This window comes from Stegostoma tigrinum, chromosome 11 (genome assembly GCF_030684315.1).
Source record: "Stegostoma tigrinum isolate sSteTig4 chromosome 11, sSteTig4.hap1, whole genome shotgun sequence".
Classification (NCBI taxonomy): Eukaryota; Metazoa; Chordata; class Chondrichthyes; order Orectolobiformes; family Stegostomatidae; genus Stegostoma; species Stegostoma tigrinum.
Window position 1 is genome coordinate 68,536,864 of NC_081364.1, and position 26,884 is coordinate 68,563,747.

Here is a 26,884-nt window from a genome sequence, read left to right on the forward strand (position 1 = left end):
TCCTGCAGCTTCCCCACCTCCTCAGTACTACCTGCCTGTCCACCTATCTTCGTATCATCGGCAGACTTCGCCAGAATGCCCCCAGTCCCTTCAAACAGATCATTAATATATAAAGCTGCAGCTGAACAGCTACAGCCCCCAACACTGAACCCTACTGGACACCACTTGTCACTGGTTGCCATTCCGAAAAACAGACTTTTATCCCAACTCTCTGCCTTCTGTCAGTCAGCCAATCCTCAATCCAAGCCAGTGGCTCACCTCGAACACCATGGGCCCTCACCTTACTCAGCAGCCTCCCGTGAGGCACCTTATCAAAGTCCTTTTGGAAGCCTAGATAGATAACATCCACTGGGTTTCCCTGGTCTAACCTACTTGTTACCTCTTCAAAGAATTCTGACAGGTTTGTCAGGCACGACCTCCCCTTACTAAATCCATGCTGACTTGTTCTAACCCGACCCTGCACTTCCAAGAATTTAGAAATCTCGTCCTTAACAATGGATTCTAGAATTTTACCAACAACCAAGGTTAGGCTAATCGGCCCTAAATTTTCCATCTTTTGTCTTAATCCTTTCTTAAACGAGGGGGTTACAACAGCAATTTTCCAATCCTCTGAGACTTTCCCAGGCTCCAGTGACTTTTGAAAAATCACAACCAAAGCCTCCGCTATTTCCTCAGCCACCTCCCTCAGAACTCTAGGATGTAGCCCATCGGGGCCAGGAGATTTATCAATTTTTAGACCTTTTAGCTTTTCTAGCACTTTCTCTTTTGCAATGCCTACCATACTCAACTCTGCCCCCTGACTCTCCTTAATTGTTGGGATACTATTCATATCTTCCACTGTGAAGACTGATGCAAAGTACTTATTAAGTTCGACAGCTATTTCCTTATCTCCCATCACCAATCTTCCAGCATCAATTTGGAGCGGCCCAATGTGTACTTTTGCCTCTTGTTTGTTTCTTATGTATTGAAAGAAACTTTTACTATCATTTATAATATTACTAGCTAGCCTAACTTCATATATGATCCTCTCCTTCCTTATTTCTCTCTTTGTTATCCTCTGTTTGTTTTTGTAATCTTCCCAATCTTCTGATTTCTCAGTGCTCTTGGCCACTTTATAGGCTGTCTCTTTTTCTTTGATGCATAGATTTTTTCTTGTACACAGATCCTTGAAAGTTGCCACCCAGATTGCATACAGTGTTTTAGCTTTTATTAATAGAGGGATCGAGTTCCGGAACCAAGAGGTTATGGTGAAGCTGTACAAAACTCTGGTGCGGCCGCACTTGGAGTATTGTGTACAGTTCTGGTCACCGCATTATAAGAAGGATGTGGAAGCCTTGGATTTACTAGGATGTTGCCTGGTATGGAGGGAAGGTCTTACAAGGAAAGGCTGAGGGACTTGAGGCTGTTTTCATTAGAGAGAAGAAGGTTGAGAGGTGGCTTAATTGAAACGTATAAAATAATCAGAGGGTTAGATAGGGTGGATAGGGAGCGCCTGTTTCCTAGGATGGTGACGGCGAGCATGAGGGGGCATAGCTTTAAATTGAGGGGTGAAAGATATAGGACAGATGTCAGAGGTAGTTTCTTTACTCAGAGTAGTAAGGGAATGGAACGCTTTGCCTGCAACGGTAGTAGATTCGCCAACTTTAGGTACATTTAAGTCGTCATTGGACAAGCATATGGATGTACATGGAATAGTGTAGGTTAGATGGGCTTGAGATCGGTATGACAGGTCGGCACAACATCGAGGGCCGAAGGGCCTGTACTGTGCTGTAATGTTCTATGTTCTATGTTGTATGTTCTATATCCTATATCCTGACTTCCTTTGTAGCCATGGCTGTCTAATCCCACCCCAGATAATCTTTCTTTTCTTTGGGATGAACCTCTGTACTGTGTCCTTAATTACACACAGAAACTCCTGCCATTGTTGGTCTACTGTCTTCCCCGCTAGGCCCTGCTTCCAGTTGATCTTCGTCAATTCCTCTCTCATGCCCCTGTAATTACCTTTATTTAACTGTAACACCATTACATCCGATTTTGCCTTCTCTCTTTCAAACTGCAGACTGAACTCTACCATGTTATGATCGCTGCCTCCTAAGTGTTCCCTTACTTTAAGATCTTTTATAAAGTCAAGCTCATTAAATAGCACTAAGCCCAGAATAGCCTGCTCCCTTGTGGGCTCCATCACAAGCTGTTCCAAAAAGCCATCCTGTAAACATTCCATGAATTCCCTTTCTTTGGATCCACCGGCAACATTATTCACCCAGTCCACCTGCATATTGAAGTCCCCCATGATCACCGTGACCTTGCCTTTCTGGCATGCCCTATCTGTTTCCCAGTGCATCTTGTGCCGCTGGTCCTGATCACTGTTACGAGGTCTGTACATAACTCCCATTATGGTTTTTTTGCCTTTGTGGTTCCTCAACTCCGCCCACACAGACTGCACATTCTCTGACCCTATGCCATTCAGTGCCGTAGATTCAATTTCATTCTTAACTAACAAGGCAACCCCACCCCCTCTGCCCACCTCCCCGTCTTTTCGCTAAGTTGTAAATCCTTGGATGTTTAACTGCCAGTCCTGAACTCCCTGCAACCATGTCTCTGTGATGCCTACCACATCACAATCATGCAAGATGATTTGTGCTGTTAATTCATCTACTTTGTTACGGATACTATGAGCATTTAGGTAAAGTGCCTTAATGTAAACTTTCTTGTCATAATTAGAGATATTGGAAATCCTAAAGTGTCTTAAGCTCTCCTTCCTTTTTGCTGTATTCCTAATCTTCCTCGAGCTTAAACCCACCTGAACACATGCTATCCTGCTGCTTATCTTTCCATGTAACTCCATACTACCTGTCACTTTCGCTCCCCCCCCCACCAACGCAGAAGCTTAAAGTCCTACTGGCCACCCTATTTATCCTTTTTGCTAGAACACTGGTTCCAGATCGGTTCAGGAGGAGACTGTCCCAACGGTACAGATCCCCCCGGTACAGATCCCTCCCGGTTCCAAAACTGGTGCCAGTGCCCCATGAAATGGGAGAGATAATGGGAACTGCAGATGCTGGAGAATTCCAAGATAATAAAATGTGAGGCTGGATGAACACAGCAGGCCAAGCAGCATCTCAGGAGCACAAAAGCTGACGTTTCGGGCCTAGACCCTTCATCAGAGAGGGGGATGGGGAGAGGGAACTGGAATAAATAGGGAGAGACGGGGAGGCGGACCGAAGATGGAGAGTAACGAAGATAGGTGGAGAGAGTGTAGGTGGGGAGGTAGGGAGGGGATAGGTCAGTCCAGGGAAGATGGACAGGTCAAGGAGGTGGGATGAGGTTAGTAGGTAGATGGGGGTGCGGCTTGGGGTGGGAGGAAGGGCTGGGTGAGAGGAAGAACAGGTTAGGGAGGCAGAGACAGGTTGGACTGGTTTTGGGATGCAGTTGGTGGAGGGGAAGAGCTGGGATGGTTGTGTGGTGCAGTGGGGGGAGGGGACAAACTGGGCTGGTTTAGGGATGCATTTGGGGAAGGGCAGATCCTGAAACTGGTGAAGTCCACATTGATACCATATGGCTGCAGGGTTCCCAGGCGGAATATGAGTTGCTGTTCCTGCAACCTTCGGGTGGCATCATTGTGGCACTGCAGGAGGCCCATGATGGACATGTCATCTAAAGAATGGGAGGGGGAGTGGAAATGGTTTGCGACTGGGAGGTGCAGTTGTTTGTTGCGAACTGAGTGGAGGTGTTCTGCAAAGCGGTCTCCAAGCCTCCGCTTGGTTTCCCCAATGTAGAGGAAGCCACACCGGGTACAGTGGATGCAGTATACCACATTGGCAGATGTGCAAATGAACCTCTGCTTAGTGTGGAATGTCATCTTGGGGCCTGGGATAGGGGTGAGGGAGGTGTGGGGGCAAGTGTAGCATTTCCTGTGGTTGCAGGGGATGGTGCCGGGTGTGGTGGGGTTGGAGGGCCGTGTGGAGCGAACAACGGAGTCACGGAGAGAGTGGTCTCTCCGGAAAGCAGACAGGGGTGGGGATGGAAAAATGTCTTGGGTGGTGGGGTCGGATTGTAAATGACGGAATTGTCGGAGGATGATGCGTTGTATCCGGAGGTTGGTAGGGTGGTGTGTGAGAACGACGGGGATCATCTTTGGGCGGTTGTGGCGGGGGCGGGGTGTGAGGGATGTGTTGCGGGAAATACGGGAGACGCGGTCAAGGGCGTTCTCGATCACTGTGGGGGGGAAAGTTGCGGTCCTTGAAGAACTTGGACGTCTGGGATGTGCGGGAGTGGAATGTCTTATCGTGGGAGCAGATGCGGCGGAGGCGGAGGAATTGGGAATAGGGGATGGAATTTTTGCAGGAGGGTGGGTGGGAGGTGGTGTATTCTAGGTAGCCGTGGGAGTCGGTGGGCTTGGGGGATCCCTCTTTCCCACACCAATCGTTTAGCCACGTGTTTACTTCCCTAACTTTCTTATCCCTATACCAATTGGCACGTGACTCAGGCAGTAATCTGGAGATTATGACCCTTGAGGACGTGTACTTCAATTTCTTTCCTAGTGCTTCATAATCCCTGAATAGGTCCTCTACCCTAGCTTTGCCTATGTTGTTCGTCCGAACTTGGACCGCAACAACTGGATCCTCCCCCTCCAGCCCCAATTTCCTTTCAAACCAGTCGGAGATGTCCTGTACCCTGGCACCGGGCAGGCAACACACCATGCAGGACTCCCGATCCGGCTTGCATAGGATGCTATCGGTCCCCCGAATTATAGAATTCCTTATAACAACTACCTGTCTTTTTGCTCCCCCCTCTTGAATGGCCTTCTGCACCACGGTGCCATGGTCAGCTGGCTCATCCTGTCCACAGTCCTCTCCCTCATCCGTACAGGAAGCAAGAATCTCATACCTGTTGGTCAAGGTCAAGGGCTGAGGCTCCTGCACTCCTGAACTCAGAATCCCCCGACCTGCCTCACTTACAGTCACACCCTGTTGTCCCTGAACACTTATTGAATTTGAATTACTTAATCTACCGGGGTGTGACTGCCTCCTGAAACAAAGTGTCCAGGTAACTCTCCCCCTCCCGGATGTGCCGCAGAATTTGAAGCTCAGATTCCACATCATTAATTCTGATCCGGAGTTCTTCCAGCAACCAACACTTGCTGCAGATGTGGTCGCTGCCGTTCACAATGGGATCAGACAGCTCCCACATCATACAGCTGCAGCACATCACCTGTCCAGCCATTACTACTTATTTAGTTAACTTCTACAATTTATGTATTAAATAATTTTTAGTACTTCTCTGCTACGGTCTTTTTCAATTAAGCAATTAAACTTTTAATCAATCACACGATACACAAGAAATATAAATAGAAAAGCCTTACTTTAACAACACACAAGAGCCCTTCTCAGTTAGAGCTCCCACTCTTCCTGCTGCTGGAACAGAAATGAATTTTCTCTTATCTATTCGACTAATTCCACCCTTAAAAAAAATTCTCCAGTTGGCTCGGCAAAGATGATTGCCTTTTCCCCAGCTGACTGTGTAACCTCACTGTAATTTTCAAAGTGTGTTATTCTCATATCCTTCATCTAGGTTGAAGGATTTCTTTCTATTTTGTATGACTCTGTAATACCAGAGTAACTCAAGTTTTGTTTTAGGCCATAAGATATCGGAGCAGAATTAGTTCATTCAGTTCATCGAGTAAGCTCCACCATTCGATCATGCCTGATCATTTTTTTTGCCCCATTCTCCTGCCTTTTCCCTCTAACCCTATCTGTGTCTCTCTCTCTCAAAGACACGCAATGTTGTGGCCACCACAGCCATGTGCAGCAGTGAGTTCCTCACATTTTTCACCCTCAGGCTGAAGAAATTCCTCCTCATTTCTAAAGGGTTATCTCTTCAATCTGAGGCTTTGGCTCATTATTCTCTCCTACTATTAAAAGCATCTTCTCTGAAATGACTCTACCCAGTACTCTCCGTATGCTGTAAGTTTCAGGGAGATTCCCTATTCTCACCCTTCTAAACTCCATGGAGTTCAAACCCAAGACCTCACCCACCCTTCATATGCCAAGCCCTTCATCCCAGGATCATTCTTCTGAGCCTTCCCTGGAACCCCCTCCAAAGCCAACATATTCTTTCTTAAATACGGGATCCAAAACTGCTCAGAATGTTCCAAAGATAACAAGGTGTAGAGCTGGATGAACACAGCAGGCCAAGCAGCATCAAAAGAGCAGGAAGGCTGATGTTTCGGGCCTAGACCCTTCTTCAGAAATATTCCAAATGTGGTTTGACCAGAGTCATATACAGCCTCAGCAGTAAATGTCTGCCTTTGTATTCTAGCTCCCTTGAAATGAATGCTAATGTTGCATTTACCTTCCTAAATGCCAACTGAACCTGCATGTTTGCCTTAAAGGAATCCTGAACCAGGACTCCTAAGTCCCTTTCTGCTTCAAATCACTGAAGCCTTTCCCTATTTAGAAAATAGTCTATGTCACAATTTTTCCTGTCAAAGTGCATAACCTGCCACTTTCCCACATTGTATTACATCTGCCACTTTTTGCCCACTCTCCTAGCCTGCTTCTGCAGCTTCCCCACTTCCTCAACACTACCTGCCCCTCCACTTATCTGCAAACTTAGCAACAATACCCGCAGTTCTTTCGTCCACATTATTAATGTATAATGTAGTAATTGCGATCCCAACACTGACTCTTATCGAACTCTTGTAGTCCTCTATTACCTTTCCCATTACACCACGAGCTCTAATCTTATTTGGCAGCCTCCTGTCCACACCTCGTCAAAAGCATTCTAGAAATCCAGGCAGGTTGCCTCACTGACTCTTCTTTGCAAACTTGCTTGTTACCTCCTTGAAGAATTCCAACAGATTTATCAGGCATTACCTCCCCTTGACAAAGCTGTGTTGACTCAGCCCTATTTAACCATGCACTTCCAAATACTGTGCAATCTCATCATTAATAATGGATGCTAAAATCTTTGCAATGACCAAGGTCAGGCTAACTGGCCTACAAATTCCCACTTTATGCCACCCTCTCTTCTGAAACAGGGCTGTTTCATTAGCCATTATCCAGTTCTCAGGAGCCCTTCTGACTTTAGCAATTCCTGTAAGATCACCACTAATGCCTCTGCAATCTCCTCCGCTATTTCCCTCAGAATCCTGGAGTGTAGTCCAGCCAGTCCAGGTGATTTATTCTCCTTCAGACCTTTCAGCTTCCTCAACACCTGCTTAGTGAAAGCCGCTACACTTACCTCTGCCCCTGACTCTCTTGAAGTTATGGTATGCTGCTGCAGTCTTCCACTGTGAAGACTGATACAAATAGCTATTCATTTCCTCCACTATTTCTTTGTTCCCCATTGCTAATTCTGTAGCAATCCAGGGACCATGCTTGCCTCATTCTTACATTTTTACATATCATATTTTTTAAAAAAGCTCTTGCAATGTCACTAGCTAGCTCACCCTTGTATTTCATTGTCTGTCCCCACCTTACTGATATTTTTCTTCTTGTTGTCCTCTGCTGGTTTCCAAACACTTCCCAATCCTCTGGCTCCCATTTTGCCACATTGTATGCTTTCTTTTTGCTCTATGTAGTCTCTGACTTCAATTATCAGCCATGGTTGCCTCACCCTCCTCTTAGTATGTTCCTCTTTCTTGGGATGAACTTCTGCTGTGCTTTCTGACTTACTCCCAGAAACTTCTGCCATTGCTGCTCCACCATTGTCTATCAACTCTGGCCTGCTCTTCCTTCATGTAGTTACTTTTATTCAATTTCAATATAGTTACTACAGATTCCTTTTCCTCCGTATCAAACTGCGGGGCGAATTCTATGATATTAGGATATCTGCTCCCCAGATATTCCTTCATCTTAAGCTTCTGGACCAAGTCTGCCTCATTTTTCGTCACCAAATCTAGAATTGCCTGTTCACTGGTGGATCTACCACAAACTGCTCTAAAAACTGCAATCTGGTAGACATTCCACAAATATCTTTTTGTTTTGGGATCTGCTACCGAACTCATTTTCCCGATCCACTACATTGAAATCCCTCATGATTATAGTAATAACGCCTTTCTTACATACATTTTTAATCTCCTGATTTATTTTCTGCCCTACATTCTGAATAGGGAACCTGGTGTTTATTTTTTTTTAATAGTAAAGTTACATTTAATACCCTCCACTATGCCAGAACTGTTCTAGAATTGACAGAAGTTTGGATGATGATCACCAATGCATTCACTATTTCCCTGGTAACCTCCTTTAGTGTCAGGAAAGTAAAATAATCACCAGGGGATTTATCAACTTTAAGAACAAAAGAACAAAGAAATTTACAGCACAGCCTGCGCTGATCGAGGTCCTCTGTCTAACCGGTCATCTATTTTCTAAGAGCCTGTGTCCATTTGCTCCCCGCCCATCCATGTACCTGTCCAGATATATCTTAAAAGACACTAACGTGTCTGCATCTACCACCTCCGCTGGCAACGCATTCCAGGCACCCTCTGTGTAAAGAACTTTCCACGCATATCTCCCTTAAACTTTCCTCCTCTCACTTTGAACTCATGACCCCTTGACCCCTAGTAATTGAGTGCCCCACTCTGAGGGAAAAAGCTTCTTGCTATCCACCCTGTCTATACCCCTCATGATTTTGTAGACCTCAATCAGGTCCCCCCTCAATCTCCGTCTTTCTAATGAAAATAATCCTCATCCTAATCTACACAATCTCTCTTCATAGCTAGCACCCTCCATACCAGGCAACATCCTGGGGTGAACCTTCCTTGCACCATCCCCACAGTGTACACATCCTTTCGGTAATGTGGCGACCAGAACAGTACACAGTACTCTAAATGCAGCCAAAACAAAGCCTTATTCAACGGTATAATCCATAAATTCCATTAATTTCTTCATTTCTTTTAATTGATGCAAATTTTGTTCAGTTCTCCACCTTTCTACTCACTTAGTTTCCCCAACATTTCTGGGAAATTATTTGAGTCTTCTCTTGCGAAGTCAAACTAAAGTAATTGTTTAATTCCTGTGCTGCCATCTTGTTCTCTGTTACCCATTCTTCTGGTTTAGACTGTAAGAAGGCTGTGCTAATCTTTTGATTTCTACATACATATAGAAACTCTTACAATCCACTGGTCAGACCACAGTATGAATACAGTGGCAAACCGTTTATGCCCCTTACCTAAGGAAACATGTACTGGCATTGAGGGCAGGTTCAAAAAGTTCAGTGAGCTGTTATCAGATATGGATGGTCATTCTTATGAAGAGAGGTTGCACAGGTTAGGCCTGTACTACATGACATGTAGAAGAGTGAGAGTGATCTTTACAGCACAGCCTGCGCTGATCGAAACACATTGATCGAAACACATCTTAAAAGATTTGACGCAATTTCCCTTGTGGGAGCGTCTTGGGCCAAAGGGCATAATCTCGAAATAAGGGTTACGTTTAAGGTAGAAATGAGGAGGAATTTCTTCTGTTAGACCATAGCTAATCTATTGAATTTTTCATCACAGAAGAATATTGAGAATGGGTCATTAAGTATTTTCAAGGCTGGGATAGACAGATTTTTAATCAATAAGGGAAAATAAAGTATTATCAGATTAGCCATGATTGCATTGAATGGTGAAGCAGATGGGATGAATGGCCAACTTGTGTTCCTCTGTCCTATGGTCCGATCATCATGTGGAATTCTAAATTGCTCCCAATTCTCAGGCTTGCTACTTTTAATCCATTGAATGGAATCATACTAAATGAAAAGGCATTTGGTTCTGACTGTCAGAGGTCAGTTCTAGGACATCACCGGAGAAGAACCTTAGGTTAGTATCCTTGGCCCAACCATCTTCAGCTACTGCATGAATGACCTTCCCTCCAGAACAGGAAGTGTTTTCATGATATTCAGCACCATTCATCAGATACTGAAGCAATCTGTCTCTAAATGCAGCAACCTGGACAATTTCCAGGCTTGGGCTACTAAGTGGCAAGTAATAATTGACATGTGCCAGGTAATCACCATCTCTAACATGACAAAATATAGCCATGGATGTGAGTTTGCTCGCTGAGCTGGAAGGTTAGTTTTCAGACGTTTCGTCACCATTCTAGGTAACATCATCAGCGAGCCTCCGATGAAGCGCTGGTGTTATGTCCCGCTTTCCAGATCTCCTGTGCACCTTTTACCAATTCTTCCATATCCTTCATGTAATGAGGTGACCAGAATTGGACACAATACTCCAGATGTGGCCGAACCAGGCTTTTGTACAGCTGGAGCATAACTTCACGGCTCTTGAACTCAATCCCTCTACTAATGAAAGCTAACACACCATACACCTTCTTAACAACTCTATCCACCTGGGTGGCAGCTATCAGGGAACCGTGGACATAAACCCTGAGATCCCTCTGCTCCTCCACACTGCCAAGCATCTTTCCGTTAACCCTTTCAAATTTGTCCTTCCAAAATGAATTACCTCACACTTTTCAGGGCTAAACTCCATCTGCCACTTCTCAGCCCAGCTATGCATCCTGTCATGTCCCTTTGTAACCTAGAACAGCTCTCCGTACAATCCACAACTCGACCCACCATCGTTATCATCCGCGAACTTACTAATCCACCATTCCACTCCTTCATCCATATCATTTACAAAAATCACAAATAGAAGAGCACCCAGAGGTCACACTGGCATCAGTGATAGTCTACTGCATGCAAATTGTTGCCATATGTCTTTATTAGAACATTCACCATGCTTCAAAATGCATTTGATTAGCTGTGAAGATAGTTTCAAGTTTAATTTCACCAGGAATTGTTTCAAGGCAGCAGATATTTGGACCCTCTGCCGCCGGTTAGCTCAGTTGGATAGAGCATGGTGCTAATAACGCGAAGGTAGTGAGTTCGATCCCCATGTGGGCCAACCTTTTGTGCGGCACATTGGTTAGCACTGCTGCCTCACTGCGCAAGGGACCTGGACTCGATTCCACCCTCGGGAAACTGTCTGTGTGGAGTTTGCACGTACTCCCCATGTCTGTGTGGGTTTCCTCCGGGTGCTCCGATTTCCTCCCACAGTCCAAAGATGTGCAGGCTAGGTGGATTGGCCATGTTACATTGCCCATAGTGTTGAGGAACATGTAGATTAGGTAGGTTTATCAGGGGATGGGTCTGGATGGGATGCTCTGAGGTTCGGTGTGGACTTGTCGGGCTGAAAGGCCTGTTTCCACACTGTAGAGATTCTATGATTCTATGAAGTGTGTTCTGAACCAACACAAACAGGGGTGAGCGAGTTTTGAGAAGATTTGTAGCTCAGGTTGAGTTTCTGGATGTGAGTTTGCTTGCTGAGCTGGAAGTTTTCAGACGTTTCGTCACCATTCTAGGTAACATCATCAGCGAGCCTCCGATGAAGCGCTGGTGTTATGTCCCGCTTTCTATTTATCTGTTTAGGTTTCCTTGGGTTGGTGATGTCATTTCCTGCTTTGGTGATGTCATTTCCTGTTCTTTTTCTCAGAGGATGGTAGATTGGCTCCAAATCAATGTGTTTGTTGATGGAGTTCCAGTTAGAATGCCATGCTTCGAGGAATTCTTGTGTGTCTCTCTGTTTGGCTTGTCCTAGGATGGATGTGTTGTCCCAATCAAAGTGGTGTCCTTCCTCATCTGTATGTAAGGATACTAGTGATAGTGTGATAGTGGGTCATGTTGTTTTGTGGCTAGTTGATGTTCATGTATCCTGGTGGCTAGCTTCACTTTCAATGACAAAACCTACAGACAAACCAACGGTACACCCATGGGATCTCCGATATCAGGGTTCTTAGTAGAGGCAGTAATGCAGAGACTCGAACAAACAGCTCTGCCAATCATCCAACCCAAACTTTGGGTCCGCTATGTGGATGACACCTTTGTCATCACTAAACAAAACAAATTAGAGGAAACCTTCAAGACCATCAATAATACCCTTACTGGCATAACATTCACAAAAGAGGAGGAAAACAACAACAAACTGCCATTCCTAGATGTCACAGTAGAGCGAACAGCCAATGGGGAACTTCAAACCAGCGTCTACAGGAAAACAACACATACAGACCAAATACCGAACTACAGGAGCAACCATCCCAACACCCACAAACGAAGCTGCATTAGAACATTATTCCAACGAGCCACCACACACTGCAGCACAGAGGAACTACAAAGAGCAGAAGAAAATCACCTATACAGCGTATTCAAAAAGAACGGGTACCCAATGAACACAGTCCGCCGATTTCTCAGCAACAAACCCAAACAAACAGACAAAACGGGCCCAGAAACCATAACCACTCTCCCCTACATCAAAGACATTTCCGAAATGACTGCCAGACTACTCGGACCTCTTGGCATCAGGGTGGCTCACAAACCCACCAACACACTAAAAGAGCAGCTAATGAACTTAAAAGACCCTATACAGACAACAAGCAAAACGAACGTCATCTACAAAATACCTTGCAAGAACTGTGACAAACACTATATTGGACAAACCGGCAGAAAGCTAGCCACCAGGATACATGAACATCAGCTAGCCACAAAACGACATGACCCACTATCACTGGTATCCTTACATACAGATGAGGAAGGACACCACTTTGATTGGGACAACACATCCATCCTAGGACAAGCCAAACAGAGACACGCACGAGAATTCCTCGAAGCATGGCATTCTAACTGGAACTCCATCAACAAACACATTGATTTGGAGCCAATCTACCACCCTCTGAGAAAAAGAACAGGAAATGACATCACCAATGCAGGAAATGACATCACCAACCCAAGGAAACCTAAACAGATAAATAGAAAGCGGGACATAACACCAGCGCTTCGTCGGAGGGTCACTGATGATGTTACCTAGAATGGTGACGAAACGTCTGAAAACTAACCTTCCAGCTCAGCGAGCAAACTCACATCCAGAACCTCAACCTGAGCTACAAATCTTCTCAAAACTCGCTAAAATATAGCCATCTCCCCTTGATATTCAATGGCATTACCATTGCTAAATCCTTCACCATCAAAATCCTCCGGGTTACCATTGACGAGAAATGGAACTGGACCAGCCTTATAAATAGTGTGGCTGCAAGAGCAAGTCAGAGACTAGAGAGACTTGCTTTTTGTTTTCTTGATGTCTACAAAAGTTTCAGGTCAGGAGTGTGATGCACAATCCACTTCCCTAGATGAGTGCAGCACCGAAAAGACTTGAGAAGCTTGACATTTGATTGGTAGTCCACCAGCTATAACATTCTCTCCTCCCACCAAAGTGGTTATGTGTGTGCCATCTACAAAATGCACTACAGCAAATCACCAAGGCTCCTTCAAAAGTCCCTTCCAAGCTTATGACTAGTATGCCTAGAAGGGCAAGGAAAACAGATACATGGGGAAAATCAGCACCTGTAACTTCCCGTCCAAGCCCCACTCCGTTCTGACTTGAAAATGCATCTCTGTTCTTCACCATCACTGGAACTTTCTTTCTAGCAGCATTATGGGTATTCCCTACAACTCGAAATCTGTAGAGGTTGGAGAGGCAGCACACCACCACTTTTCCAGAGTAATTAGGATGGACATTAAATGGTGGGAAAGCCAGTAAGTCCTACATGTCATGAATGAATGAAAAGCTTGAACTCTTTGACTTACACCAGGAGTTATGATTGCAGCAATCAAGCTTTGGTGAATTATCCTTATGACTAATATTTTGACTCTATTTTCTTCCAGATAGTGACAGAAGCAGCTGCAGTAGAACATTTGTTACTAAAAACAGAAGTACAGCGGTCACAGCCAGTCGAGAACTGTGTTGTGTGTGGAGACAAAGCATCAGGTAAATGCTAATTGAAGGATAATCTGAAAAGGGTCCAAGCCAAGGTATAGTAAGCTATGGACTAATTGCAGGTAAATGAGATTGGTGTAGTTTGGTGTTTGTTGGTCAGCATAGACGCGAAAGGCTTGTTTCTATGCTGTATGACTCTAAGGTAACACAAAGCTTCAAAGCTTTTATTCATCTGTGGAATGTGGGCGTCGATGACTGGATCATCATTTATTGTTCATCCCTTGTTGCCCTTGAGAAAATGATGGTGAGCTGCCTTCTTGAACTGATGAAGCCCGGACTTGTAGAATGTATGGGAAAATTGCATTTAATGCAGAGAAGTGATTTATAAGACGACCCTCTCATATTTGTCCAGGAAAACCTTCCCTGAACGGCTTCCAATGCATTTACTTCCTTCCTGAAATCAGATGACTAACACTGTACATAGTACTCCAAATGTGGTCTCACCAGTTCTGTAACTGAAGCATATCTTTTACAGTTTTGCATTAATTTCCTCTTGAGCAGTAGTGTCTTAGAGAGTCTATAGCACTATAAAACGCCCTTTAGCCCATCAGGTCCATGCTGGTTAAAAAAAAACACCTTTCCCATTTTTCAGCACTTGGCCAACAGCTCTCAATCCTCTAGGTGAGAAAAGATTTTCCTCACATTTTCTGTGATCCTACTGCCCTTACTTTAAATCTGTGCTCCCTTCGTCATTGATCCCTCAATCAAGGGGTAATGTTTCTTCTTGTCTATTCTATTTGTGCCCCTCATAATTTTATACATCTCGTGGAACATAGAACAGTATAGCACAGAAATGGGCCCTTCAGCCCATGACATTGTGCCAAACGTGATGCCAAATTAAAACAATCCCTTCTGCCTGCCCTTGGTCCATATTCCTCCATTCCTTGCATATTAATATGCTTATCTAAAAATCCCTCAAATGCCCAAGTACATCTCCCTTCACCACCACGACCGCCTGAAAAGTGTTCCAGACTCTTGCCCCTAACATCTCCTTTGAACTTTATCCCTCTCACCTTAAATGCATGCTCCTGTAGTAGACGCTTCAACTCTGAGAAAAAGATTCTGACTGTCAACTCTATCAATGCATCTCATCATTTTATAGATTTTAATCAAGTCTCCCCTCAGCCTCTGCTCCAGGGAAAACAACTCAAGTTTCTCCTGCCTTTCTCTATATCTCATGCCTCTAATCCAGACAGTAACCTGGTAAACTTCTTCTGTACCCTCTCCAAAACCTCCATACCCTTCCTGTAATGTGGCAACCAGAATTGAATGCAATACTCTGTCCTAACTAAGGTCTTATATGGCTGCAATATGAAATCCTGACTCTTGTATTCCGTTCCCCAACCAGGAAAGGTAAGCATGTCATACGCCTTCTTTACCCCCCCTGTCTACCTGTGTTGCCACTTTGAGGGAGCTGTGGACTTGAACCCTAAGATCTCTCTGTACATTCATGCTGTTCAGTGTCCTGCCATTAACTGTGTACTTGTCCTAAAGATTTGGTCTCCCAAAGTGCGGCACCTCACCCTCACCCAGATGAAACTCCATTTGCCATTTCACCACCCATATCTGCAACTGATCTGTATCCCACTGTATCCTTTGTCAACCTTCTACACTATTGACAGCTCCACCAATCATCGTGCAGTCTTTATAAAGCCGTGCTGACTGTCCCGAATTAAGTCATGTTTACCAAATGCACATAAATCTTATCCCTAAGAATTCTCTTTAACAGCTTCCCAGTCATTGATGTGAGACTCAGCAGTTTATAGTTTTCTGGATTGTCCCTATTTCCCTTCTTGAAAAAAGGAACAATCTTAGCTTCTCACTCGGCCTCCCAGACCTCTCTTGTGGCTGGTGGGGATACAAAGATCTTGGCCAGTGCCCCAGCAGTCTCCTCCCTTGCCCCTCTCGGGGTAGATACCATAGGGCCCTGGGGACTTATCTACCTTAATGCTCTTTTAGAGACCCAACACTACTTCTTTCTTGATCTCAAATGCCCTAACACTTTAGCAAGCTCTGCACAAATCTCACTATTTTCCATGTCCTTCTCCTGGGTGAATAATGATGCAAAGTACTCATTTTGGTTCTTGCCCAGATTCCCTGCCTTCAAACCTTCCTTTATCCTTGTGTGGTCCTACCTTCTCCCTAATTATCCTCTTGTTTTTAATGTACGTATAGAATGCTTTGGGATTCTCTGTAACCCTACTTGCCAAGGTCATTCCATTGTCGCTTCTTGCTCTCCTAATTCCCTGCTTGAGTTCTTTCCTGCTCTCTTTATATTCCTCATGACCCCTGTCTGATTTTAGCTTCCTAAATCTTACATATGCTCCTTCTTTCCATTTGACTAAATTCACGACCTACCTCATTATCCAAAGGCTGCTTACCTTACTATCCTTGTCCATCCTCCTTGCTGAAACGTGCTAGAACTCTGATCAGCAGATCTTTAAAGAACTTCCACATGTCAAGTGTGGACTTCATAGAATCCCAAGAGTGTGGAAACAGGCCCTTTGGCCCAAAAAGTCCATGCCAACCCTCAGAGCATCCCACCCAGACCCATCCCCCTATAATCCACCTAATCTACACATCCCTGAACACTACAGACAATTTCCCCAGGCCAGTCCTTTAACCCGCACATATTTGGACTGTGGGAGGAAACCGGGGCACCTGGAGGAAACCCACACAGACGTGGGGAAAATCTGCAAACTCCACACAGTCACCTGAGGGTGAGAATCGAACCGACTGAGCCACCGTGCCACCTGACTTGTCCGACAACAGCTCCTCCCGTTTAACACTCCCAAGCTTCTTGATCCTGATGTAATTTGACCTTCCCCAATTTAGTATCTTTCTGCAAGGTCTGTCTTATCCTTACAGCTATCTTAAAACTTAAGGAGCTGTGATCACTACTTGCAAAATGCTCTCCCACTCAAAGGTCAGCCACCTAGCCAGGCTGATTAGCCAATACAAAGCCCAATATGGCACCTCTTTTAATTGGATGATCCACATACTGTTTCAAGAAACCCTCTTGGATGCACTTAACAATTTTTGCCCCATGTGAAGCCTGTTGCTCTAAGGGAGTACCAGTCAGTATTGGGGAACTTAAAGTCACCTAATATAACAGCCCTGATGTGATTGCATCTTTCCATAATCTGCTGATGTGTTTATTCCTCGATGTCTCAGTGGCTGTTGTGAGGTGGGTGCAGGAGTTAATAGTATAATCCTGTCAGAGTGACTGCACCCTTCTTATTTTTGAGCTGTACCCGTATTGCCCCAGTGCATGAGCCCTCCACAATGTCCTTTCTAAATGCAGATGTGGCATTTTCTCAGATTCGTAATGCAACTCCTCCACCTCTTTTACCTTCCTCTTTACCTCGTCTAAAACAATGAAACCCTGGAATGTTGAGCAGCCAGTTCTGTCTGGCCACAACATGGCCTATGAACTGATCCAGGCTCTAAGCCCTAAGATCCAGCCTTACCTATAATACTCCTTGTGTTGAAATAAACACACCAGTCTATTAGTACCATTTATGTTCATTTACCTGTCTCTGACTTACCAGTCCTAAAATCTCCCTTCCCCTCAATCCTTCCACTTGCTGACTGGCTGCTCTGGTTCCCAGCCCCTCGCCATTCTAGTTTAAACCCTCCTGAGTAGCACTAGCGAACCTCCCTGCGAGGTTATTGGCTCCCCTCCAGTTTAGGTGCAACCTCTCCCTCTTGTACAGGTCATCTTTGGTCCCAATGATCCAAGAACCTGAAACTCTGCCCCCTGCATCAGCTCCTCAACTGCACATTCATCTCTCCTATCTTTTCTGTTCCTTGCCTCACTAGCACATGGCACTGGTAGTAACTCAGAAATTATTACCCTCAAGGTCCTGCTTTTCAGCCTCTTTCTTATCCCCTCATACCAGGCATGTGACACCACAACTGAACATAGAACATAGAACATTACAGCACAGTACAGGCCCTTCAGCCCTCGATGTTGTGCCGATCTGTCATACCAATCTCAAGTCATCTAACCTACACTAATCCATGTACGTCCATATGCTTGTCCAATGACGACTTAAATGTACCTAATGTTGGCGAATCTACTACCGTTGCAGACAAAGCATTCCATTCCCTTACTACTCTCTGAGTAAAGAAACTACCTCTGACATCTGTCATTCCAGAGAACCTCTTTTTACCTATGTCATTGCTACCAGTGTGCACAACCACCTCTGGCTGTTTACCTCCTCCTTAAGCATTTCTTGCAACCGCTCAGAGATATCCTTGACCCTTGCATCAGGGAGGCAACACACCATCCCGGAGTCTCAAAATGCAGCCACAGAAACACCTGTCTGGCCTCTAATTAGAGAGTTTCCTACCACTATTGTTTGCTTGGATTTGGGCCAAATCTGCTATACAGAGAGACATAGATAAACTGCAGAGCTGGGCTGAGAGGTGGCAAATGGAGTTTAATGCAGACAAGTGTGAGGTGATGCACTTTGGTAGGAGTAACCGGAAGGCAAAGTACAGGGCTAATGGTAAGATTCTTGGTAGTGTAGATGAGCAGAGAGATCTCGGTGTCCATGTACACAGATCCTTGAAAGTTGCCACCCAGGTTGACAGGGCTGTTTAGAAGGCATACAGTGTTTTAGCTTTTATTAATAGAGGGAACGAGTTCCGGAACCAAGAGGTTATGGTGAAGCTGTACAAAACTCTGGTGCGGCTGCACTTGGAGTATTGTGTACAGTTCTGGTCACCGCATTATAAGAAGGATGTGGAAGCTTTGGAAAGGGTGCAGAGGAGATTTACTAGGATGTTGCCTGGTTTGGAGGGAAGGTCTTAGGAGGAAAGGCTGAGGGACTTAAGGCTGTTTTCATTAGTGAGAAGAAGGTTGAGAGGTGACTTAATTGAAACATATAAAATAATCAGAGGGTTAGATAGGGTGGATAGGGAGAGCCTTTTTCCTAGGATGGTGACGGCGAGCACGAGGGGGCATAGCTTTAAATTGAGGGGTGAAAGATATAGGACAGATGTCAGAGGTAGTTTCTTTACTCAGAGAGTAGTAAGGGAATGGAACGCTTTGCCTGCAATGGTAGTAGATTTGCCAACATTAGGTACATTTAAGTCGTCATTGGACAAGCATATGGACGTACATGGAATAGAGTAGGTTACATGACTTGAGATCGGTATGACAGGTCGGCACAGCATTGAGGGCCGAAGGGCCTGTACTGTGCTCTATGTTCTGTGTTCAGTTGTGGTGTCACATGCCTGGCTGTTTTACTCCCCGAGAGGCTATTCCCCCTCAGAAGTATCTAAAACAGTAAACGGATTGAGAGGGGAATAGCCACAGGAGACTCTGGCACTACCAGCCTTCCTCTCTTGGTGATCACCCATCTGCTTGACTGAACATGTGGGTCACCCATCAGGTTGACTGAACATGTGGGTCACCCATCTGCTTGACTGAACATGTGGGTCACCCATCAGGTTGACTGAACATGTGGGTCACCCATCTGCTTGACTGAACATGTGGGTCACCCATCTGCTTGACTGAACATGTGGTGTGACCACCTCCTGGTAACTAGTATCTATGACACTCTCTGCTCCCTGTGTGTCCAACTGCTGCAGCAACAGGACAACACAATCTGTGAGGAGCTGTAGCTGGCCACACTTCCTGCAGATCTAATCATCAGGGATACTAGACTGCTCCCTGATTTCCCACACCTGGCAGGAAAAGCACAACACAGCCCTAAGTACAATCTCTGCCTCTTTAGTAATATTATGTTGGGGGCTACCATTCCTTGACACCAGGTCACTGTTCAGTCCTGGTTACTGAGCTGAATTCTCCCAGAATGCTCCTCAATAAAGTGTCTCTGCCACCCTGTATTGGATGCCCTTCCTCTTGTTTATCACCGAGGGTTTCTTCCTTACTCCGCTGTTCAGTTTTGGTGACTGAGCCAACTTCTCCCTCGGTGAAGTCTCTCTGCTGCCTTCTTTAGGGTATCATTGATGTTCCCTTTTGATCTCCTCTGCTGTAAGGAAAACAAACCCAGTTTATCCAATCTCTTTTCATCACTGAAACTCTGCAGCCACGCAGCATCCTGGTAAATCACCTCTGCACCCTCTCCAATGCTGTCACATCCTATCACATAACAACTGTGGCCCTAACTAATTTTTTATACAGTTCCAACATAACCTAGACCCTTCATGAGAGAGGGGGATGGGGAGAGGGTTCCGGAATAAATGGGGAGAGAGGGGGAGGCGGACCGAAGGTGGAGAGGAGAGTATAGGTGGCGAGGTAGGGAGGGGATAGGTCAAGGAGGCGGGATGAGGTTAGTAGGTAGGAAATGGAGGTGTGGCTTGAGGTGGGAGGAGGGGATAGGTGAGAGGAAGAACAGGTTAGGGAGGCGGGCACAAGCTGGGCTGGTTTTGGGATGCGGTGGGGATAGGGGGAGATCTTGAAGCTTGTGAAGTCCACATTGATTCCATTGGGCTGCAGGGTTCCCAAGCCTGAATATGAGTTGCTGTTCCTGCAACCTTCAGGTGGCATCATTGTGGCACTGCAGGAGGCCCGTGATGGACGTGTTGTCTGAGGACTGGGAGCCGGAGTTAAAATGGTTCGCGACTGGGAAGTGCAGTTGTTTATTGCAAACCGAGCGGAGGTGTTCTGCAAAGCGGTCCCCAAGCCTCCGCTTGGTTTCCCCAATGCAAAGGAAGCCACACCAGGTACATTGGATACAGTATAACACATTGGCAGATGTGCAGGTGAACATCTGCTTAATATGGAAAGTCATCTTGGGCCCTGGGATGGGGGTGAGGAAGGAGGTGTGGGGGCAAGTGTAGCACTTCCTGCGGTTGCAGGGGATGGGGTTAGAGGGGAGTGTGGAGCGGACAAGGGAGTCGCGGAGAGAGTGGTCTCTCTGGAAGGCAGACAAGGGTGATTATGAAAAAATGTCTTGGGTGGTGGGGTCGGATTGTAGATGGCAGAAGTGTCGGAGGATGATGCGTTGTATCCGGAGGTTGGTGGGGTGATATTGAGAACGAGGGGAATCCTCTTGGGGCGGCTGTGGCGGGGGCAGTTTGTGAGGGACGTGTTGCGGGAAATGCGGGAGACGCGGTCAAGGGCGTTCTCAACCACTGCAGGGGGAAGTTGCAGTCCTTGAAGAACGTGGACATCTGGGATGTGCGGGAGTGGAATACCTCATCCTGGGAGCAGATGCAGCAGAGGCGGAGGAATTGGGAATAGAGGATGGAATTTTTGCAGGAGAGTGGGTGGGAGGAGATGTATTCTAGGTAGCTGTGGGAGTCAGTGGGCTTGGTTTCTAGCTGGTTACCTAGATGGAGACTGAGAGTTCCAGGAAGGTGAGGGATGTGTTGGAGATGGCCCAGGTGAACTTGTGGTTGGGGTGGAAGGTGTTGGTGAAGTGGATGAACTGTTCGAGCTCCTCTGGGGAGCAAGAGGCGGCGCCGATGCAGTCCCCAAGCTATGCCTGCCTCTTTGTAGGTTACGTGGAACAGTCCCTCTTCCGCACCTACACAGGCCCCAAACGCCACCTCTTCCTCCGTTACATTGATGACTGCATCGGTGCCATCTCTTGCTCATTCTGCCTCCTTGACCTGTCCGTCTTCCCTGGACTGACCTATCCCTTCCCTACCTCCCCATCTATACTCTCCTCTCCACCTATCTTCTTTTCACTCTTGTCTTCGGTCCGCCTCCCCCTCTCTCCCCATTCATTCCAGAACCCTCTCCCCATCTCCCTCTCTGATGAAGGGTCTAGGCCTGAAATGTCAGCTTTTGTGCCCCTGAGATGCTGCTTGGCCTGCTGTATTCATCCAGCTTCACACTTTGTTGCTTGCCATCTCTAACAATTTATAATATTATATTCTTGAATCTTCTTGCTAAAATGTCCAATTTCACACGTACTCAAATTATACTCTTTGCCAGCTGTTTTCCCCACTTACCTAGCCTATCTAAACCTCCTTACAATGCTTCATAACTTATTTTCTTACCTAAGACCATAAGAATTCAGAATTGAAGTGGACCGTTGAGTCCCTCAAGCCTGCTGTGCTAGGATTTAGAATCCCTACAGTGTGGAAACAAGCCCTTCGGCCCAACAAGTCCACACCGAAGCTCAGAGCATCCAACCCAGACCCATTCCCCCCAGTCGACACCTCCCTGAATGCTACGGGCAATTTAGCATGGCCAATCCACCTAACCTGCACATCTTTAGACTGTGAAAGGAAACCCATGCAGACATGGGGAGAATGTGCAAACTCCACACAGACAGTCGCCGGAGGCTGGAATTGAACCCAGGTCCCTCATGCTGTGAGGTAGCAGTGCTAACCACTGTGCCACCATGCCGCCATGCTATTCAAAAGGATTATGGCGGATCTGCCATTACTCATATCCGCTTTCATGTCCTTTCTCTCTTAACCCTTGGTTTTCTCTACTGAGCAAGAATCTATCTCAATCTTAAATATACAAAATCTGTGCCCCCCACAGTTCTCTGTGGCAAGGAGTTTTAAAGACTGTCAAGCCTCTGAGAAAGATATTCCTCCTCATTTCAGTCTTATATTGGCATCCCTTTATTCTGAGACTGTGCCCTTCTGTCCTAGATTCTCCCATGAGATCCTTCTCATGTATGTCATCCTATCTTCATGTCATCACCAAAATTGCCAACCATACGTTTGGTCTAAATAAAAACCAAAAGAACTGCGGATGCTGTAAATCAGGAACAAAAACAAAGTTGCTGGAAAAGTTCAGCAGGCCTGGCAGCATCTGTGAAGGAGAAAACAGTTAACGTTTCTCGGAACGAGTTCTTGAGGAAGGGCCACCGGACCAGAAACATTAACTCTGTTTTCTCCTTCACAGATGCTGCCAGACCTGCTGAGCTTTTCCAGCAACTTTGTTTTTGTCCCATACTTTTGGTCTGTTCATTGAAGTTGTTTATTGTGAAAAATTGAAATCCAGCACTGGTTACGCATTACTTACAAACTGCCAACCAGGAAAGAGATCCATTTATGTCTACTGTCTGTTTCTTGCTAGCAAGCCAATTGTCTCTCAGTGCCAAAAAAACATTTACCCAGCAACTTGCGGGTATGTCCTGCAAACAAAAAGCAGGACAAATTCAGCCAAGTCAATTACTTCTCTATCAGTCTATCATCAAATTTCAGTGAAATGCTGAAACAGCTTGTTGAAAGTGCTATCAGCCCTTGACCTCATTACAGCCTTGATGCAAATATGAATAGAGCTGACTTCCAGAACTGACTGCTCATGACATCACAGCAGCACTGGACCAAATATGGCATTGAGCAGCCGAGAAAAACTCGAGTCAGTTTGCAGTAAGGGCAAAACTCTCCATATGTTGGAGTCAGTTATGATTGTTGGAAGTCAATCATCTCAGCTCTGTGATATCTCTGCAAGAGTTCCTCAGGATAGTGTTCCAGGCCAAACCATCTTCAACTGCTTCATCAATGACATTTATAAGTTCAGAAGTGGGGATGTACAATGTCCAGCACCATTCACGACTCCTCAGGTACTGAATCAGTCCATGTCCAAAAGTAAAATGACCTGGACAACATTAGGTTTGGCTTGACAAGTGGAAAGTAACATTGGCACCACAGAAGTGTCAGGCACGTCCTGGCAGAATGACCTATTCTAACAAGGCAAAATTCATCTAGCACCCCTTGACTTTCAATGGCATTAATATTGCTGAATCCCACTTTCAGTATTCTGATGGTTAATTTTGATAGTTAATAATGAGATAATTGATGTACTTGCTCTAAACTTCCAAAGACCCGTAGATTTGGGACAGTCCCTTTAGAAACAGGAGTATGATTCGGCCACTCAGCCTATTATTCATGCTCTACTGTGAAATACGATTATAACTTTTAGCCACTTAATCCTTTACATCATTGATAATTATGAATTTCAATTGAAATGCTCAACAGTCCACTTCAATTCTGAGTTCTTATGGTCTTAGGTGAGAAAGTAAACTGGTCAACATGCCCTTTAAACACACTCGGACTGAGTTTCCACAATCCGTATGGCAGGGTATTCCAAAGCTTCATAGCCCTCTAAATACAAGGCTCTCCTTATCTCTCTTCATGCACACGGGCGGCATGGTGGCTCAGTGGTTAGCACTGCAGCCTCACAGCATCAGGGACCCGGGTTCGATTCCAGCCTTGGGTGGCCATCTGAGTGGAGTTTGCGCATTCCCTCCGTGGCGTGGATTTTCTCTGGGTGCTCTGGTTTCCTCCCACAGTCCAAAGATGTGCTGGCTAGGTGAATTGGCCATGCTAAGTTGCCCATAGAGGTGTGGACCTGTTGGGCCGAGGGGCCTGTTTCCACACTGTAGGGATTCTATTCTGTTAAAAGTCTCGGTCCTGAATAGCATCCTGTTATGTTTGCACCCTCGTTTCAAGTTTCCCAACTCGGGGAAACATCTTATTTACATCTATCCTGTCTGTCTTTAAAGTATTTAAGGTTTCAGTTAGACCACCTGTCATTCTTTGAAACTCTAGAGTGTACAGGCCAGGTTTGCCCAGTCTCCCTCCCTGCCAGAACAAGTCTGATGAATCTTTGCTGCACTCTGTATGGCACTAAAACCTTTCCTGAGCTGAGGAGACCACAACCTCACGTCATGCTCCATAGGAAGGAAGACTTCACTTGTAGTCAAATCCTCTAGCGATAAAGGTTAACACCTAACTTTTTAAAGCTAAAACTTTTATCAGCAAATACACTTAGGTTCCTTTACATTAGAGTCATAAAGTCCAACAGCACAGAGAAAGCCTGTTTGGCCCTGTTGGGTCCATGCCAACCAAAATGTCTGAAAAGAGAGTGACCAGCAGGAGATCATATTTCACCATGGTAGCAATGACATAGGTAGAGAAAGGGTTGAGATTCTGTGGAGTATAGGAAATCAGGCAGGAGGTAAAAAGCAGTTCCTCAAGGGTGGTAATGTCTGGATTACTCCTGGTGTCATGTGCTCGTGAGAGTACGAATAGGAGGTTGGAGCAGATGAATCTGTGGCTAAGGGGCAAGGATTCACATTTTTGGACCACTTGAGTTAGAAGTGACCTGTTGCATGTGAATTAGAAGGGGACCAGTGTGGGGTTCCAAAGAGATAGAGAGAAAAGAGATAAGCTGGTATGTTAGATAAGGGGAGCAATTTAAAATAGTTAAGGTAGGAAAGACATATGATTGATAAATTAAACTGCATTGATTTCAATGCAAGAGGCCTGACAGGTAAGGCAGATAACCTAGGGCATGGTTGGGAAAATGGGACTGGGATATCATAGCTATGTGCAAGTTAGGTAGTTTGGCCATGCTAAATTGCCTGTAATGTCCAGGAGTGTTTAGATGGATTAACCATGGGAAATGCAGGGTTACAGTTGTAGGGGGTGGGTCTGGGTGGGATGCTGTTTGGAGGGATGGTGTGGATTTGTTGGGCCGAATAAACTGTTTCCGCAAGGTCGGGGTTTTATGATTCTATTACAGAAACAAGACTCAGAGATGGACAAGTTTGGCAGCTTAATGATCCAGGGTTTGGATGCTATAGGAAGATTAGAAGGAGGGTGCAGCAAAGGAGGGGGAGTGGCGATTTTGGTTAAGGATAACATCACCACCCATATCCGCCATTGTGCAGTACATTATACTGGCCAATATTGATTGTTTAATTAGCATTAATTTTTTTTAAAATGGTGACCCATTTGTGGGATCGACTTGCTCGCAAACAGGAAATAGAACAGGCCAACAATAACATCACTTTAAAAGTAGCTAATTGGCTGTAGAGTACTTTGGGACAACCTACAGTGTTATTGACATACATTTCTTTTATGGATGTCCAGAGCAGGAATCAGCTAAATATTTTTGAAGTGGGATTCCCAGAAATGTGAAATGGAGAGAGCTTGATTAGAGAATGATTGATTGATTTTTGTTCTATTAGACACTAAGCTTACTCACCAAGATCTAATGACCTAATTGAATATTCTTTACATTTACAGGGCGTCACTATGGTGCTGTCAGCTGCGAGGGTTGTAAAGGATTCTTCAAACGAAGTGTAAGGAAAAACCTGACATATAGCTGCCGTAGCAGGCAAGATTGTATCATCAACAAGCATCACCGCAACCGCTGTCAGTTCTGCAGGCTTCGGAAATGTTTGGAGATGGGAATGAAAATGGAATGTAAGTGTTACCGTGTTCCTGGTGTGTCAGGGTAGAGTTGGACCATACCTGGAGAGCCAGGGACTGAAGCCAAAGTGTCGGAGGAGTTTCATCTTGGAGCTGGGGTACCAGGGAGAGTTGCATGGTACTTGAATTGTCAGGAGAGTATTATACCAAAGCAGATGCAGATTTTTAATTTAATACCTCAGCCAAGATCCTCAAATTCCCCTTTGATTGTTCATCAATTCTCCTCCTTTTACCATCCTTTTACCTTCTCATGCTTTTAGAGTACTTTGGGATTCTCCTTTATGTTAGCTGCTAGTTCCTTTTTATGCTCTCTTATTGCTTTTCTTCATTTTTTTACTTGGCCTCCTGCCTTATATATTCAGCCTGATTTACAGTTGCATTGTCTGTCTAACAGTTGCCTTAAGCATGCCTTTACCATCTTAATCTTGATTTTGTTTTTATTTAAGAATCTCTGGATTTGTTTCATGTCTTCCCCTTTTAAGGGAATATACCCTGATGAAACCATCTCTCCTTTAAAAGTTCAATTGCAGTTTTGTCTGTCATCCTTTGATTCCAACTTATCTGGGTCAAGTCCACTCTTACCACACTGAAGTTTACTTTCCCTAGCTAATTACTGTTGGTCTGGATTGTTCTTTGCCTTTATGTTGTACTAATCATTGTCCCCTAAATGTTCCCTTATTGTCACTTGATCCACGTGGCCCATCTAATTCCCAAGAATGAGATTTAGTATTTCTATTCAACCTGTGCAGAACTACCTATTCAGATTAGTAGAGGAGCCTGAGGGACTGGAACAAGGAAAATGTTCCATTTGTGATGATCACGGCATGTCTTTTATAAAGAAGCACAGGTGCTGATCAGGACTGACCATTCTACCAAGAAACAACCAGTTGTATAAGGTGTATGTAT

At 45.2% G+C, this 26,884-nt stretch overlaps 1 protein-coding gene across 1 annotated transcript in view; it reads left to right on the forward strand.

The window, feature by feature from the left end:
* LOC125460531 (nuclear receptor subfamily 2 group C member 2-like) overlaps positions 1-26,884 on the forward strand; it is a 186,514-nt gene that overhangs the window by 62,304 nt on the left and 97,326 nt on the right. The window contains exons 5-6 of the mRNA XM_059649547.1: positions 13,702-13,804; positions 25,793-25,972. Of these exons, the coding sequence (XP_059505530.1) occupies positions 13,702-13,804; positions 25,793-25,972 (283 nt within the window). The remainder of the gene's footprint in view (positions 1-13,701; positions 13,805-25,792; positions 25,973-26,884) is intronic.